The sequence below is a fragment of the Uloborus diversus genome, chromosome 6 (genome assembly GCF_026930045.1).
Source record: "Uloborus diversus isolate 005 chromosome 6, Udiv.v.3.1, whole genome shotgun sequence".
Lineage (NCBI taxonomy): Eukaryota > Metazoa > Arthropoda > Arachnida > Araneae > Uloboridae > Uloborus > Uloborus diversus.
Genome location: NC_072736.1, coordinates 28878322 through 28897184, shown reverse-complemented (window position 1 = coordinate 28897184; position 18863 = coordinate 28878322). Strand labels below are relative to the sequence as shown.

General features: G+C 32.2%; 1 protein-coding gene across 1 annotated transcript in view; it reads right to left on the bottom strand.

Moving 5' to 3' along the window:
- Positions 1–18863, bottom strand: part of LOC129223752 (structural maintenance of chromosomes protein 4-like) — a gene marked incomplete in the record, with an annotated part of 101968 nt that overhangs the window by 13491 nt on the left and 69614 nt on the right. The window contains 4 exon segments of the mRNA XM_054858112.1: positions 5919–6063; positions 8632–8769; positions 10042–10093; positions 14985–15111. Coding sequence (XP_054714087.1) covers positions 5919–6063; positions 8632–8769; positions 10042–10093; positions 14985–15111 — 462 coding nt within the window.

Here is an 18863-nt window from a genome sequence, read left to right as displayed (position 1 = left end):
ACGCTCGTCTGTTGCATTTCTGCCATTAGTTGACGAACATCCCAATAAGATGGAAGTATAAAAATGTGAATAAAGTTTAACATCCTTAGTGGGTCATTTCAAAAATTTAATATAATAGAGCAGTTTCTGAGATGATCACTGTCCATATCACCCTGGCAACACAGAGGACAACAGGACAAATTCTTCATTTCAATTCTATGTTGGAGTTTTTACAAATACATGATCACCAATGGCTGCTAACCTCAGAGAGCACAGAGTGTCCACAAAATTAAAGAGAACTGAAAATTATGTTTTAGACCTTTTATTCTAAATATTTCTGTCGGAAAGCCCCTATTCCCACATTTTTTTTTTAAAGTCACGGAAGATAATTTATAATTGCATTTTAAGATATAAATTTTGAAATATTTCAGGAGAGAGAGCAGCTTAGCTCCCTGTTATCCTATCACTTGGGCAAACACAACCTAAAATAACATTTTGAGGAGTTCAATTGCAAACAATTTCTGGAAGGAAGCCCCATGAATCTCACATTTTTACTTTCTTTTGTAAACTAAAGCATAAAGAAAAACTACTGGATTTTAGAAAACATTTGAATTTTGAGATTTACATGTTTTAAGGGTCACAACATGAACATATTTTGATTATTTTCAGATCAAAATCATGCCAGTAAATTGTTCATATCTGACAGTATTTGTGTTTGTAAGTGGATGACTTTTTTTTTCGCAAATAGGTAGTCAACATAAAAAGTAATAACAAAAAATCCCTGGGTCACCCCGTTGCAAATGCACCCCTCCCCCATAGTGAAGCTACCAAGTTTATTAGAGTAAATATAACTGAAAACAATTTTGAAAATTTTCAGAATTGAAGCATTTATATTTTTCACAATGTCTTAAATTCGGTTCGGGTGTCCCACTTTAAAATCAGTAAAAAAAAAGTCTCTTTCCAGTAGCCTTTTCAAAAAAAAAAAAAAAAACTACACAATAACAAGTAGAATATCAGGCACCTTAAAAACAAACTAAATTTTCCCACAGTGAATTTCCAATGGTGTTTCGGAAAATGAACAGAAGAACTGTAAACCTGACAACACTGAACTTAATTTGAAGAAGTAAAATATTCATACTATAATTAGTGTTTCCCCCAGTGTTTTTAAGGCAGGCTATGCCTGGCCCCTCTTCCAGTAGGACTATGAGCCAGATCCACAGCTGACTCTCTAATCCCCTTGCAATGCTGTCCATTCACCACAGATGCTTATCTTTAAAAATGACTACTTACCAGAAAAGGGGCAGGGCGCTGTGCCTTCCTGAAAAGCTCCGTGGAGAAACACTAATAATAAGTGTAAATATGTGAAATCATGGCTAAGAATCCTAGATGAAAAAGATGCAAAAAATTCCAGAAACAAGGCACACTGAAGCTCAGTAGTAATGATTTTCAAAAACTCTAGACTGAAAGAAAGCAGTAAAAACGAGCTGATGTGTGCATCACATGACTTCCTTTTAATGCTAATTTAATGATTATAGTGCCTTGGAGCAAGCAAACAAATACCTTAAATATTTTTACCTCAAGTTTGTTGCCAACTGAAGCAAAAAATGTTTTATGCAGATTAATTTTTCCAATATTGGAACATTAAATGGGATTCAATGGTTAACTCTCGAATCATCGCCAATAGTGGCCAAAATGAAACCACATTGAAAAAAAAAAGCCAAATTTGTCGCCAAGATGGAGAAAAAACTTGGCGACCAAAAGCTTGGCCATGTATCGCCAAGTGTTTGCCGAATTATAACACCATTTAATTTTGCATTGAAATTAACAATGATTTCCCCTCCAAAAAGTGTAAAAGACCCCCTTTGGAACATCCAAATGCAATCAAAAGAGGAGGTGCGCAACTAGACCCTAATGGGAGTCTAGGTACCAAATTTCAACTTTCTAGGACATACCTTTTTTGAGTTATGCGAGATACATATGCACATACATATGGACATCATGAGAAAACTCGTTGTTATTAACTCGGGGATCCTCAAAATGGATATTTTGGGTGTCTATACGTTCTTACCAGGAAACATCACGAGTTCAGTAATCATGAAAAAAGTTAAAAATGGTCGCATTCGAAAGAGTATCTTTAGAAAAAAATTTGACCCAAATATTGTGTGCCCTCGTCCTTTTGTTTTTCAGATATAAGGGGTCAAAGTCTGTCGAAATCTTACGAAAATTCGCCAAATTTAAAGACTTGGCAAGAAATGGAAAATACCACGTGATTTCATCGCCTGCATCTAGCAAGACTCTCATTCCCATTTCTGGTCATCTGCAAAGCGCGTAAATGATGTTCCGAATTAACCCTTTACTTGTGTGTGTAAAATTAAAAAGTAACTATGAAGCCTGTGAAATGGAAACTAGAGAGCTTTATCCAGAGGAGCTACAACTTTATAACGAAATTGAACGTAGGATTTAACTTTGTAATCATGATAATAATGCATTTCAGAATTTAAGTGCATTTCAAGTGTGTTTTAATTAACTAATTTAAGTTTGTACTCTCTTTATGAAATGTGTTGCAAGTAATTAATAATTATGTACGAGAATTAATATGAATAAATTTAAAAAAAAAACATTAAAGCTTATATATTGAAAATAAAATGGATAGTTTTTGATGTTGAAAGAAAATGATCATGGATTGTAGTATCCCAGCTTTTATTTATTTTTTCAAACGTTATTATCGTTCATGAAGTTTTATAGTCTGACCACTGTTAGCGAAAATGTTTAATTTTTAATTTAAAATCGAAAAAAATAATAATTAAAAAAAAAAGAAAACAGATAGTAAATGTCAAAAATTTGCACAACAAAACTAACGATGTCGGAAATTACTTCATAACAGATTCTTATCAAAAATTTTATAGTCGACGTTCATTACAACAACCCCTGTAGTTCGAAAAAGTCTGTCACTGCAACTGAAAGTCGCTATAACGTAAATGCACATCATATTGCATGTTATTTAGTCATTTTTAAAAATACCTAAGTCACTTTTACCAATTATGTTTCACGTTAAAAGGGAATTCAAATACGATCAAAATAAAAATTAATACAATTTTTTTTAAATTTTATTTGACTTGTTAGAGGGCTTACACATAACTTGAAAACGAAACACATAACGAAAAACACACTGGAAATAACCGACAGAAATCGTTTTTTTTTTTTTTAATTTGAGAACATGGTTTGAAATCTTTAAAAATGTCGCTTTCTTCGTATTTAGATACTGTTGAAGACTTCAGACTTACGACTTTTCAAAAAAAAAAAAGACTTTAAAGTGTGTTTACCGTTTCTCTATGGTTATCATTTTTTTTCAAAACATTTTCATCATCGAATAAACTCTTTAGTGGAAATATTTCACCCGCAGAAGCATAAAAGTTTTAAACATCATTTTTTTAACAGACAGTCTTAAGAATAACAAAAAAGTTTAAACTTTGAACGGTACATTCAAATGTATTCAGTTAATACGTTCTATTGGATGCTAAAATATCATTACATCTGTGGAATTTTAAACGAGATTTTGTGCTCGAACCCTATGACAGATCGGTCGCAGTAATAGGAGGTCGTTATTGTTGACTGCAGTTAGGAGCGCACTGAAGGGAGGTCAGTGTGACCTCCCAAAAATTTTCCTTATTTGACAAAGTTCGTCTGACATTTCGGCAAATTAGAGGACATAATTACAATTTTTTAACTCCCGAAAGTCACTTTTCATACATTATTATTTGCGCATACTCGTACTTTATCGCTCGGCAAAATTTGAATTTTCTTTCGGTAAATTGAGAATTTTTGCTTTCCCAAAAGTTTAAGCTCGGGGAACCTCTCACTGCAGTATATTTTAATTTGCCCCGCGCCATGGTAGTCACCCCGAGTAAAGAATTAATGCGATATTTCTCACGCGCTTTGGTGGTGACCAAATATGGAAGTGAAATGTCTTGTCAGATGCAGATGTTGAATTCGCGCCGTACTTTCCATTTCTGAACAAAACTCGCTAAATTTGGCGACTTTACTAAAAATTTCGGCAATTTTTAAGAAATCATATTTCGATAACGTGGTCACGAGGGCACGTAGTTTCAGTGCCATAAACATGTTTTCCAATGCTCTTTCGAATGCCACCAATTTGGAATTTTTTTGAATTTCCTTGATCGTGATGTTTCCTGGTTAGGCATATATCCATATGTGGTTGGGTTGAAAAAACTAAATATTTATTCGGGGGGAGAGCAAAATGGAAACTAAGGCTGATTTTTGGGTGAAAATTTTTTTGCGAATACAATACTTCCTTTACTTTGTAAAAGGAAGTAAAAATGAGAATGAGATAAGTAGGGAAAACAAGAAGTTCTGTCTAGAACTAGACGAGCCTACTTTCCCGTATACCCATACTACTTTCTAGTACCTGATCAATATTCTCAAAAATTGCTAAAATCGCAAATGTTTTCAAACATATTTTCAAAATACTTTAAGCTGATTTCTAGGAATAAAATATTCCTCACTCATCTAAAAAAAAATAGATGCGTAAAAAAAAAACGAACAAATAAAATAGCAGCAACTTTTAAACAAAGCAGCTAATACACTTTTTTCCATTAAAAAAATCTTCAACAGCTTTCAAAACGAAAAAACAATAATTAAAATTAATAAGCTCATTAAAATAAATGCATATCAAAAAAAAAAATCGTTTATTTTTCTCCTGTTGCCAAAAATAATTTTTTAAATGAATTAATGCACTAAAAAAATGAATTAAAAAAAATAAAATGTCAACTTAAAGAAACAATTTTTTTGTCAAAAAAAAAATCATCTGCGCATATTTTTATGTAGAAACATAAATGACTTCGAGTTTATTCGCCGAAAACTGAATACCTAAATTAAAACTTTAGCGTAAAAATAAAAACAAGTCAAATCAATAATAATTATTTCACAGTCAAAACCATAGCTGCGGAGTCGGAGTCAATATCATTTTGGGGTAAAGGAGTCGGAGTCAAATATCTAAGAATCGGAGTCAGTCATTTGTCCTCCGTGTATAAATTTTTGCCAAAGCTAAGAAGTCGGGGAGTCGGAGTCTGATTAATTGTCGAGCACAGGAGTCGGAGTCAAGTGCCCCTAAATTCTCGGAGTCGATATCTGGAGTTTGGCGTCAAGAGCTATTTCCAACAAAATTTGTTTGAAGTAAATCCGCTGTCAAGTACGGAATCTACATTGACTTTCAGTTTCCCCGTAGGCGCTAATGTTAAGAGATTTGAACTGCTCAAAATTGAACGAAAACTTGTTCAAATCAAAAAGATATTTTTGATACATGTTTTTCATCAAAAGCTTTTCCCTACAAAGTTTTTTTGGAGCCACTTCGCCTCTAAGTTCAAGATTTATTTTTGATTTGAATTTCCCCGTAGGCGCTAATGTTAAGTTTTTTTGAACTGTTCAAAATTGAATGAAAAATTGTTCAAATCAAAAAAAGAATTATGGGAATGAGATGTCCTCGCTGAGATCTTTCTAACAAAAAAAAAGTTGTTCGAATCGGACTATTCATTCAAAAGTTATTAGGGGGGGGGGACAGACAGACAGATCCACAGACATTTTCCCCCATCTCAATACTCTACTTTCCAATTTTTAATTTTTCAATATTTATCTAACTATTTTATTTATTTTTGACTTTTTTTTTGTTTTTCGGGATATTTTTAAGATGCATTAAGCCTTCTTTCATGCTTTTTTCTTCTTTCACTGACTTTTACTGGGAAAGTAGGCTAAAAAAGGAATGTACACTGCAAGTAAACATAAATTGAACTTTTAGCTTATAAATAGCATTTGCAGTTTATATTAATATTTACAGTACTCTTGAAATATTTTATGATGTTAAATATTTCTAGAAATCATTTCTTCATTTTACTTGTTTTTGCTGAAGAATATAATGTTCTTACTTCGGCTTCTTTCTTTTCATTACAAACTTCCCGAGCTTTTTGTTCTAATTCTTCAAATTCTTTTTTCAAATTTTCTCTATAGTTTTTACACTCCTCTATTTCAGCTTCCAATGAAGAAACTTTATCTTCAGCTTTTTTTAAATCCCTATAAAATTCATTACTTTTTATGAGCATCAAAATTAAAACAGCTACATTTGTATAACATAAATTTTTTTTTTCATTTAGCTTTTGTATGAGGCTGCTCTGGTTGGTTGAGCTATGACCTTGACAATGTTTACCTCTTTTTAGGGAGTTAAGTGAAAAGCAGAGTGTTACTGGCGTAGATTTGAGTTTGAATAATTTTGCAAAACTGCTGCGAAAATGTCCCAATTTAAATCATGACTTACCCGAAAAATAGGTAAACATTGTCAACGCCGTAGCTCAACTTATCAGTGTTACACTATAATATCAATATTTGAAAACTCAAATTGAAAAATGCATTACCTGCCAAAAAAAAAAAAAAAAAATTTCATCAAAAGGAAGTAAATGCTAAACATTTTACTGTGGTTGACAATTATCGTGCCTATCCCCTTTAAAAGTAGTTAAGATAACGTTGTTAGGGTCCGCCAGTGGAGTAGGAGTTAGAGCCTGTGTGGTGGAGAGCACAGCAAGTGCCATTGAAGGTTACTTATCTTGGTTATTTCAAGTCCATAATGCAAAACAATGGAAAATGCAGTAAGTGGCACAATCCGCCTGCAATCTTATTTTTGATGCCCTGTAAAAAAATTTATTTGGCACTAACTGCATTTTCTTTTTTTAGTCTTCATTTATTTATATTTCACGCTAATAAATGAAACAAACAGGTTTTATTCTTTCCTATGTGACTATGGTATTAAAAACTTTAAAATGAAAAGTTCACCTTGTCATACAATTCCACTATAATTAGAGCAATTATCCTTAAAGTAATAAATGTTGTCAAATAGGAAGTTTTTAAAGAAACTTCAGAAATGGTACAAGGTAAAATACATCATCATACCTTGGGTCAAAACTTCCTCTTTTTTTTTTCTTAAGTAAAATTCTAATATTTACAAAAACAAAACAATAATCCTGAATAATAATAATAATAACAGTAGATGCACTTTTTATAAGTTTAGAACATGGAACAAACAAACTCATCTAAATTGAAAAAATACTACTGAATCAAAAAGAAAACCTTGATAGGATCAAAATGCTTCAGAGAATTAAAGCTTCATCAACTGTAAAGAAAATTTCTAATACATTAAGATCTCAAAGATTGTGATTGTAGCTGCGTCTATGTACAACTATTGTTGAGAATCACCCTTTCACAATACCTTTCTTCTACTTTCCTGGTACCCCTTGTGAATATCCTGCTGTTTTTCAGTATATTCTCCCGCTTGATTAGATAGTTGGATGCATACACAAAACATCAATCAAGAATTTAATTTAAAATACAAAACGTTAAATAGCAATTTAGAAACTGCAGTTTCATTTCATTTTTCTTCATCAGCCTTTTATTGAGTAATTCCAGCACGTTATTAAATAATTACAAAGACTCACAATACTTTTTTACCTGGCAACTCAACTTTCTTCTTTTTAATTGAGTAAATTACATTTAATACCAGAAGCCGCTTTAAACTTTTTACATCAGCATTATTACAATGAAACTACATTTTAAACTTCTGCCAAAGTAAGACATTTTTGGTTCTTAAATGTTGGCTTATTTCAATCATGCACAAAACTAGTGCGAAACTGACAGAAGTATGACTTTCAGTTATTTGTTTTCTAAAATGAATTGAGCAGATAAAATGAGTAAGTATTTGCAAAAAAATAATCTAATAAAGACTAAAATATACTAAACAAAAAGAGAAAAAAGGAAAGAAATGAAAGGACAAAAATGGATTAGACTATTTTTTTTTTAAATCTAACTGATTTAAACAATAAGAACCCTGCTCTCTTTTGTAGAAAAGTGCCTTTTATATAGAACTAAACATAATCACTTGCCACCTGGTGACTAAAAATAGCTCAACCAGCCTTAGATAAGTATTATTTCATAGATCTTTTTAAAAACAAGTCATTTCTATTGTGTCATACTTAGTTTGAAGTAAAAACAATCCGAAGTTCTCATACAGTATTCCATATTGCCAGCAGAAACAAATATTCGTATCATTCTCCTTAGAACAAGCAAATGCAAACTCTGGGGATGTACAAAAGCTTTGAAAGTACTTTAAGGGTGAAGAAAACAGTGGGAAAAAAAATGAAAACAAATGAAATTGCAGTTGGGTCTCTTTCCTTTCACAAGTTCTCTTTTAGTATAGTGCCTTTCTGTCTTCATCAAAAAAAAAAAAAAAAAAAAGAAAACAAAAAGACCAGGATAAAGAAACTACTGATGATAATTTGAAAAAAAAAAAGGTAGCTACTAAACAAAAAGGTTAACAGCCATTGGTGACTAACTAAAAATTTCAACTTTCAGGAATGTAATTCAAGTTGAAAAAGGAATTACCTTGCAAAACTCAAAAAGTAATGCAATAACTTTTAGTACTCAGAGAACTCATAAAAACATAACTAATTCTGAATTTACAATCATTTCTCCTTTTATTCAAACCTTTGTAATTTTTTGTCCGGGTTTTCGTGCATTGAGAGTAGAAAATTTCGAATGGATATAGTTTTTAACACTTCAACTGAATTAAAAAAAAAAAAAAAAAAAAATTCTTACCTTTCTGTTCTTTTAATGAGAGTAACATTTTTTGTTATACCTTGAGATACTTCATTTATTTCTTTGGTTAATTTATCCACTTTTTTTTGAGCCAAGCCATACTTCCCTTTTGTAATTGACAATATTTTTTCTTGTATCCTTAAAAAGAAAATTACCGAAGTAAAAAAAAAATAAATAAATAACTCAGAACAAGAATTACTTATTTATTTATTTTTTTGAAATGAAAATTACAGATGAAAATGAATTTGTAAGAATCAAGGATTTGCAGCTTGGCTTTATTTTGATATCTTAACATTTACTGAAGATATAGTTTGTTGAATATGAACATGAATCTAAATTATCTCTTAAGATTCAAGAAATTAGTTCTCGAGTGAATACCATCCCACTGTGTAATTTAGGGCAAACAGGTGGCAAAACAAGCCACTTATGTCACCCAAACCTTGTGCAGTTCAGTTAAATATAGATCAGCTGCATACGTGCCAACTTTTGATATGAGCATTAGAGAAATTGTTGCAGGAAAATCACTACCTCATTGAAGAAACCAATACTTGTGATGGTAAAACTGAAGGGTTTTGAAATGCAGAGACTGATCAGTAAAATAAAGGTGACTTAGAATGAATAAATTTAGGGACAAAAGTTTTAGTTTAAAACATAAGGAATTTCTTCAATTAAATCTGAATAGGCACCAAAGTTCAGTATTCCGAAACCCTGTAGGAACTAAGTTTTGGAAATTGAGATTACTATTACAACTTTGTTTAAGAGAGGCATAGGTTTCTTTCTCTCTGAATAAAAGATTTTTACAGCAGATAAAAATTTAAGAAGCACAGAGTAAAATTGGTAATGTCTTACCTCATCTTTTGGGAAATAAAAGTTTTAAAGAAAAAGAAATAAAAAATAAACATACTTCAAAAAATGTTTTTTCAAATTATTCTTTCTTTAAATATTGAAACAATTTTTGACTGCTTTACTTACATAACACATACGGGTAAAATAATTAACAGTTAATGGACTCTCTCTATTTCGAACACTCATGGGACCGAACATACGTGTTCGGTCCCATGAGAATATCCAGGAAAATAATTTTTATTCTTCATCTCCTCCTTAATACCCTTCAATCACTGAGATAAAACAATGAACTTATTCCAAGCTTTTCAATTTGGTTAGTAGGAGTTTCCAAGTACGAGTTCAGTATATAAAGAGGTAATAATTGAATGGGGCTAAAAAAAGCGTTCATAGTACTGGGGCGTTCAGAACAGAAAGAGGTCAGCCTATGTTAAGTCGATGGAGTTCCGCCAGGACCAAAGTGTGTTCAGAATATCGAGGTGTTGACATTAGGGAGTGTTCAGATAGAGAGAGTCCACTGTACAACTTAAAATGTAGAAGTAAGCAATTCTAGAAAAAAATTTATACCCTTTTACTTTATCTTCAACAAGTGCAGCTTCATTACTGGCCTTGGAATAATCTGCAAGAAAGCACCTCAATCATTAATCAATATTATTAAAAAAATAATGCAATCTTTTAAGAATAATCAAGCAATAATTATACTTTAAACAAAACCATGGTTGACAATCAAATTTGGAAAAATGAAAAAAGAATCTTTAAAAAACATCTATTTCAATAACATTCAATCCAACGGTTACCCTTGCAAAAACTATTTCAAATATCAGTTTTGGATAGTTTCAGCATGTTTTTCTAGTTTCTGACTTAAAATATCTGATACATTTTAATTCTGACATGTTTTAATAATTGATTTAAATCAATGACTTTTGACCCATCCAATTTAAATTCTGATTAAAATTGTTTATTTTTTAGCACTGAAATCATACAAGTTAGGTTAAGTAATAAATACAGTGGCATACTTAGAAATTAATTTTGGTGTGTGCCATAACTTTTTTCCAGTGTGTTTAATGATAACTGTATTTTAACAATTAACATTAGCAAGACACAAGCTATTATGCAGCTTGAGGATTTTGTGTTTTCCAGGGAGGAGGTTCTATTTCATTTGAAAAAAAATTAAAGCAACTAAAGCTCCGGGATCAGATAATATTTATCCAAAAAATTTAGTTGAATGTGCAGAGGAATTAGTGGATGTTATTTTAAATATTTTCAATGCTTCTCATAACTCAGGGACAGTGCCAGAGGACTGGAAACCTCGTTAACATAACGCAGCTCTTCAAGAGAGGGTTTAAAGGTAATGCTGGGAATTATAGACCTATAAGTCTGACTTCAGTGGTTCGAAACTTTGATCAAAAATAAGATTATGAATTTCTTAGAGACTAATAGTCTGTTGACTAGTTTGCAGTATGGGTTCAAGAAAGGTAAACCATGTGCTACTTATTTATTGCATTTCTACGACAAGGTTACCTCGGCTTTAGATAACAAAAAGTGTGTGGATATTGTTTATATTGATTTTCAAAAGGCTTTTAATAAGGTACTGTATGTTGCTTTTCTCAGCAAACTAGTTGATATAAGAACAGGAGGAAAAACTTTATTTTGTGTTAGAAATTGCCTGACTGGAAGGAAACAAATAGTTGTGAAGGGAAATCATTCTAAATGGAGTGATGTTTTTGCGGGGTTCCTCAGGGTTCAGTTTTGGGGCCTCTCTTGTTTATTATTTTTATGAATGACATCAATGAGAATATTTCTGGAAGCATGAATTGTTTTGCTGATGATGTAAAAGTCATGGGGATTGTAGAAAATGAGGAACAGGTAAAACAGTTTCAACAGGATTCAGATTATATTACTAAGTGGGCGGATAAGTGAAGTATGGCAGTTAATGTAGGGAAGTATCAAGTGCTATACTTATGTCATGGAAATAAGCATACGAGTTATCGTACGCTTAATTTTTGCACGGAAAGCAGGACGAGGGGTCACTGTTTTAAGCTATTCAAATCTTATGCTAACCTGGAAATAAGGAAAAACTACTACATTAGTAGAGTTGTGGGCATTTGGAGCAGCTTATCAGAAGAGGTGGTAATGAGCAAGGGGGTGGATAGCTTTAAGAGGGCTATTGATCTTCATTGAGGACTAATAAATTGACTAGGACCAGCTTAGCTCGGCCAAGAGCCTGTTGCTGGTCGTCACATTTGTATTTGTATATGTCCCTTTATACCCACTCCTCGGGTAAACCACCATATATATACATACACATATATATATATATATATATATATGATTGTTGGCTTAGTTGAAAAATCAGCTTGCAAAAACTAAAAGAATCACAGTGCAGGGTGGATAAAAAGTAGCGGGTACAGTTAATGCTTGAATAAAAATATAACAAATTGAGATGCATACGTGTTCCTTCTTTTTTCCTTTGGAATGATAACATCAAACAATTTTATTACAGCTATTTTTACACATTAAACAAAACTTCACATATGCCAGTATCAGGAATGAAAATCTTTCGCGAATCCGCGATTTTCCGCCCTTTGTATTTTTTCTTTTATTTCCGCAGTTTTTAGATTGTGAAAGCGATTTAAAAACCAAATTTCAAAGACGGCTTACATCGGTCACGTCGTCGGCGAGACAACGTGAAGCGATGTTGGAATATCAGAACTGTAGGCCACGATATCCTCACAATGCCGAATAAACGATATAGGAAGATATCGGCAAATCAATAAGGCAGAGATATCGTTTCTACTGCATCGTCACAATGTCGTTTACGATATCGCAATATCACACCCTGTGCCGGATCAGACACCGTAGTATATCGTGATTCTGTGACGTAGCGATAGAGTATCGGTAGTTTTACGATATCGTTGTACGACATGCTAGGGATCTTTGCAAGAATGTTAGTAACTCTGCCAAATCTAGGTTGGTAAAAAAATCCAAATAACTTTTTTTTTTCATTTAAACCAGGTTTACAGGGATGAGATTTTTCCGGCTTTTTCTGTTGACTTTTGAAGTCTTTCCTCTTTTTTTGCCTCTCTCATGCCTCATAGCTCTCTTATTTTTCTCAAAAATCGGAAAGGATTCGATTTTTCTTAATTTTCGGTCCCCGTTTCCTTATTATTTCTATTTTCCCCTTCGAATCTTTATCCTCCGCGATACAGTGAAACCTGTGCATAACAATACTGTCTATAACAATAACCTGTCTATTACGATATTTTTATTGTTCCCAGCAAATTGTCGAACTGTCTATAATGATAAGCTGTCTATAACAATGTTTTTTTAAGATCCCAACAGTATCGTTGTATGCAGGTTTCACTGTATCTGCCAAAATCGTATGTTTTGGAATCGTGCCAACGGCGTCAAACACGTGCTGCGCCGAAAGTTGCATGCCTTGTTTGAGATTTCAATCTTTTTGCATTCTGCAAATATTTCAATCATTTTTAATGTTGAATTTTTTTTACTATATGCTACCTTACATTTGCTTATTTTATTCAACATTTCAATAATATTTTTATTTCTTTAATTTACTTAAGAAAAAATGAAAAAGTCAATCAAAAAATGGCTAGGACTTAAAATCGCTGTCTCGAATTTTATTGAAACTTGGCATGGTTACTTTTTTTTTTATGTATTTAAGAAAGTGTAAAAAATATTCATGGTTAATCTCAAATGGTTTAGGCTTTACAGCCTGTTAAAATGTTTGGAATTTCATGATTAAATAGAGCAGCTACAAGTTGTTCTTTTGGTCTCGAAATCGTATTAGGAAGTTTTTAAAACCAAATTTTGGGTCCCAATGCAAGGAAAAAGATAATCAATCATTTATATATGCATTTATGCATATACATATTTATTTTCAATTCTTACTATGAAAAGTATGTTCTACCATATTGAGAAATTTTAGATTTTCACTCTGTTGTAAATTTTTACTTTACGAACAGACCTAATTTTAAAATTAATGTTCTCACTCGTTCAACACTATAAAATCAAATATTTTTCTGTAAAATAAGAAAATTTGACACTATTGCATGATGCAGCCAAATCGATTAGTATTTAAAAGGTAGTATAGTATCAATATGATATAATTTTGTGTAATATTAAGAAAAATATATGTCCTCATTTTAAGCCTCGTAAATTTTCCTCTTTTTTGCTTTTGGGTTGTTTTCATCCCTGCAGTATATGCAACAACAGCATTTCTCGAAAAAATTTACTGATTAACTTTGTTTCCAAATGGCTACGCAACAAGAAAAAGCAATGTGAATTTTATGGCCCTGTGAAAGCAAATCGGCTGTAACTGAGTGCACATAACTTTAGTTCTGGACATCAATAATCTAAAACAATGAAGCATTCAAGTCATTAGAAGAATATCTGCTGAAATGCTGCAAAACACTTGGTATGAAATTGAATTTCAGCTTAATATTTTGCGTGCCACTGGAACTTCATAATCTTTAAAGTTTTATTGGAGAAACGGAAGAGCCTTGATGGGAGGCTACTGTGATCTCCTAAAAAAATGTCCTTATTTGGGAAATTTTGCAGTGATGATTACATGTAACTGCCTGAATGCTCCGCTTCATTAGACGTATTTATGCAAATCCATCTCATATTTTATCATTCAGAAAATTCAGGAATTCCCCCCTAAAAAAAATTCTCATATATATAAAAGCCAATGATCAAGTAACGCGTGTTTCAACAATGAAACTCGCGCCACGGCATGATAATTTGATAATATCTTCTGGTAATGTTTAACATGCAGGGAAAGGCTTTATTGTGACAAGGCTGAACTTGATCCAGTAACTTAACTCTTTTTACTAGTAAGACTGTGTCATTTCAGGGGAATGAAGAAACGAAAAAATATGGTCAACAATGAACGCTACCTACTGGAGTTTAGGGTTCATTCACTGGAGTTAGGGTTATAATTTCAACTATCAAAGTATCACCAAACAGACAATGGCTTTGTTCAAATTAATGTAGAAGCAATTTTTACCCGTCATACCTTGACGGGTGATTTTCTAGTTTATTTATATTGCTGAATTCCCCCAGGGCATCCACGTGTATAAAACTGTTTTATGTTGTCTTTCCAATAGAAAAATAAACATATCTGTACCTCAATTTGTATTTTTTAAATCAAGCATGAAATGCACTCAATACTTATGGCCTACCCTGGGTTACTTTATCCTTGTATAAATAATAACAACGGAGATTTTGAATGTTAACATTACTTCCTCTCTCTCTCTCGCACTTTTTTTTTCTTATGGAAACTTTATGTGTATTTAGTTTATATTCAAAGTTTTTTTAAACAAACTACAATTTAGGCTGGACACGGCTTGAAATTGTAAATGCATTTGATTATAAGATGTATTTATTGGTTGTTGGAAATTTGAGCAATTATTTAACTTTTCTTTCAGCAATTCATTACTTACTTGGTACAAGAAGAAAGTTTATATCATGAAAATGATAGTAGGACTTACTATTATTACACTTCTCAATTTTCTTTTCTAGTTCTGCAATTTGCTTTTTATCAGGAGCAGAAGCAATAACCTTTTTCTTCTGTTCTTCAATTTGCTTCAAAAGCATTTTATACTGTTCACTGTAACTCTAAAAAAGGACAGCAGTATATATTATTCTGTTAAGTCATATTTTTACAAAAGAGGGAACGTAGAATAAACAATTGGAAAGGCTAATACATCTGGTAAATTATCCAGGGTTCATACTCAACTTGGATAAAAAAAATTTCAATGACTTTTCCAAGACTTTTTCATGATTTCATAAAAATTTTCATGACCTTGTTACATGAAGAATGTAGTACTATTTAATGTCAAACTTGCCAATTTTCGGAAATGGGTTTTAGAAAAACTTTTACGTGAATGTCACTACCTCATTGGAGCACTTACTTGTGACTGAAAAAATATCAGTAGACACTGCAGAAACTAACAAATTATTCTTATTTGTCTTTATCATATACATTCAAGTAGAGAAAAAAACATAATGAATGCAATACGCTGATGCTTAAATGTCTAATAAATATTTAATAAATACGGCAGAATAGAAATGAATGGGACAAAAATTGAATGAGTCATTACTAAGTTTCCAATAATAAATTCACTTCATAAAATCACTGCCTTTTGGTGTCAATAGTGCATCTAATCACCCACGTAACTTGACAGTATATTTGTTCATTAAAGTAAAGCCACGTGTTTCAGTTAATTCATTTTTTGAAACCAGATACATTTCAGCTGGCCACAAAGATCAGTTTTGCGAGCTGTATGTTGGGCACTTCTGTTTCAGAGCATTAGAATCCCCTATTTCTATGTTCTATTGCCTGACTAAAGACTTCCCAAGGGTCCCTAATCTGGGCAAGTCACTACTGTGATAGGAACAGGGGCCCTCGAGTGTAATGTGACGCCTGACTCAAGTCTTCATTTTCTAAAGCCTTCAAAATATTGAAATAAACTCTGATAAATTAGAAATGAATTTTTTACAAGGAGTTGAAACGAACTCGAATGCAATTGAATTACACTTTTTGAGAGGGCATGGCAAAATCAAGAACGTACATGTCCACTACAACAGAATATAAAATATAAGAAGTGCTGAAAATAATGGTGAATTTAAAATTAGTGATGCCCCAGGAGTAAAATCACATTAGAAAAAAAGGCGAGCGGCTGTTACAGAAGCAGATGAAATTGGATTCCAAAACTCGGATTTTTTTTTTTTTTTTTGAGATCGTTCAATTTATATGCCCCAATACTACTAAATCACTCAATATTTCCAGCACTCTTTTAGTTATTGTTACTTTCTTACTGCCCAAGACATTTTTCCATGACTTTAAATAAATTTCAACGACTTTTCATGAAAATATTTTTCCCATGACTTTTCCAGGTCTGAAATTTGTTTATTTTTTTTCCATGACTTTCCAGGATTTCCATGATCTGTATGAACCCTGATTATCATTGCAAACTGGAAAACAACCTAAAAATTTATCTTGTAGTTTTAATTTAAAACAAAGGATTAGAAAAGTAGTACTACAAAGTGAAGTAATTAGACACAAAATGTGTTTATGGCAATGGTTTCCAATTTCTCAATCTCTGGGGTATGCCTCTGCAGAAGAGGAGCGGTGGGGGGGGGGGGCATGCAATTATTGTAAGGGGACACACAGCTGTTACTAAAATTTTAGAACAAAACATAAAAATTTCATTTTATTTCTGAAAATGCAGTGTCCGTTTGTTTGCTGCCGCAGAACTTGAGAAGTAGTCAATGGATTCACTTGAAATTTTCACACAAGGTCTTTGTGTAGAAAAGTGACTATATTTTTTTTTATCCCCAATATTTTAAGCATTTCACAAGGGTAAATTAAAAACATTTATGTCTGACTAATGATTTATATTTTTTTCTCATTGATAAGCAAGAACTGAAATAAATATTTAACCCGTTGCCAAAGGACAATAAGGATTTCCACCCTTTCACTCATGAACTATCTAAAAATGCTACTCCCGATCTGATTTCTTCAAGGATCAAACGAAAACAAGTAAAAGAAATTTATGCATTTTAACCTGTTTTTAGGGAGAACTGAAAATAATATTATTGTATTTTCTTGCGTATTATCTGCAGCGGCATATAATTAGCAGGTCTTAAAATCGGCCAATGAAAAAAAAAATCTTTGTATTTTACGCGGTGGCATATAATACAAAGTAAGAAAAAATGTTTCGACTAAAAAACTTTTAGCAATTAAATTAAAAATGTGAAGAAGTAATAACTTTTAAAGTATAATCAAAATTAATCTAAAAAATAATGATTTCTTCTTGAAATCGTGATTATATTACCCTAATTACTTAAAGACAAAGAGTCAAGACAAAGGAGCAAAAGGTCTCATCTTGTGCAAATAGCTTCGTACTTAACTGTATGTTGTTTATTTTACATACCTGAATTATATAAGAGGAACATTCAAGCTATGTAAAATAAACAACATATAGGGAGTGATACCATCTATATTGGTGAATATTGAGGTTCAATGCATTGGTGTTGAGAAAAAAAACTGAGATAACGAGAGACTGATAGTGGATTATATGCAGGAAAATAAGGTAAACATTTTGCCTAAGGAGAATAAGTAATTTAGCCCTTTTAATAATACCTTTTAAAATATGTCAAATACTTATAATTTTAACAGTAAAATACAATTAGAAAAACAATACGGTTTTCACAGTTGTCGACCAAACAGCAGCTCTTTTCATGTTTTATTTTTTTGCTTTGTTTCCAAAACTTTCTTATTTTCTTGTTTGTATGTGATGTCGGGAGATTCTACAGCACCATACAGTAAAGAAATCATTTCCTTATTCTAGGTATAGTATGTCTTGACATTCAGTACAAAATTAAATCATGCTAGACTAAACTCAATTTAATAACTGAGTTACTGACCAGAATGCTGTTTGTTCTCATTTGGAGACCGAATTTGAAAACAACTTTTCTGACTGTACTTACGGCCATTCTGCAGAAACGGCAGAATCTTTTCTGAAATGGGAATTTTTATTAATGTCTTTTTTCCTGTGACGGACAATTTTTTGCTTTGTTTCTTGGGAGTAATAGATAGAGGTCCGCAGGCCGTAGGATGGGCACCACTGCTATACATGATATTTCAGTCGTAAACCAGCTACCTTTATGCATCCTTCCATGAAGAAATAAATTTAAGGCTATTAAAAAGGGTAATAGCCAGGAAGACAACAATAGAAGCACTTGGGATGAGGGAACAACTTTTGAGATAAATCGAAAATTTGCTCTCTGCAGCCTCGAAAAATTGTTTACTGCCCATTTAGAATTGGAGCAACAAATATGAGTGAATAATATCGTGAATTGCTGGTCTAATTGGAAAAAGACAACCGTAACATTTACTATGTACTCAGCAACTCAGCTAGTTGAGACAGATTCAACTAAATGCTGTAAGTTGTCAAGAGATTTCCTTGTTCTACTGTAAATTATTACTACAAGTACTTTTATCTCAAAATCGCATACGGGAAAGCAAGTCTTTACTCTGATAAACTGAATCTGGAACAGGACAAAAATTTGACTTAGAAGGGAGAGCTCTTAAATCTCTCATCACTTCCCTTATATTTTGAAACTGCAGTGTCGAAAAATTTCATAGGAAAAAGTCAGAATCCTCCCCTTACATCAGCAAAAACATAGCGTGGAAATTCGTTTTCTTCAGACCTTCAATTTTGAAAAATTTTCTAAGGAGAGTACACGCACTTAATTTAAGACTGAGTACTTAACGTACAAACACTCGCAACGTTTCCCTATGCAGCCAAATATTGCATTTTTTAATCTTCAGTGACAAAAAAAGCTCTGGGATATCCTTACAC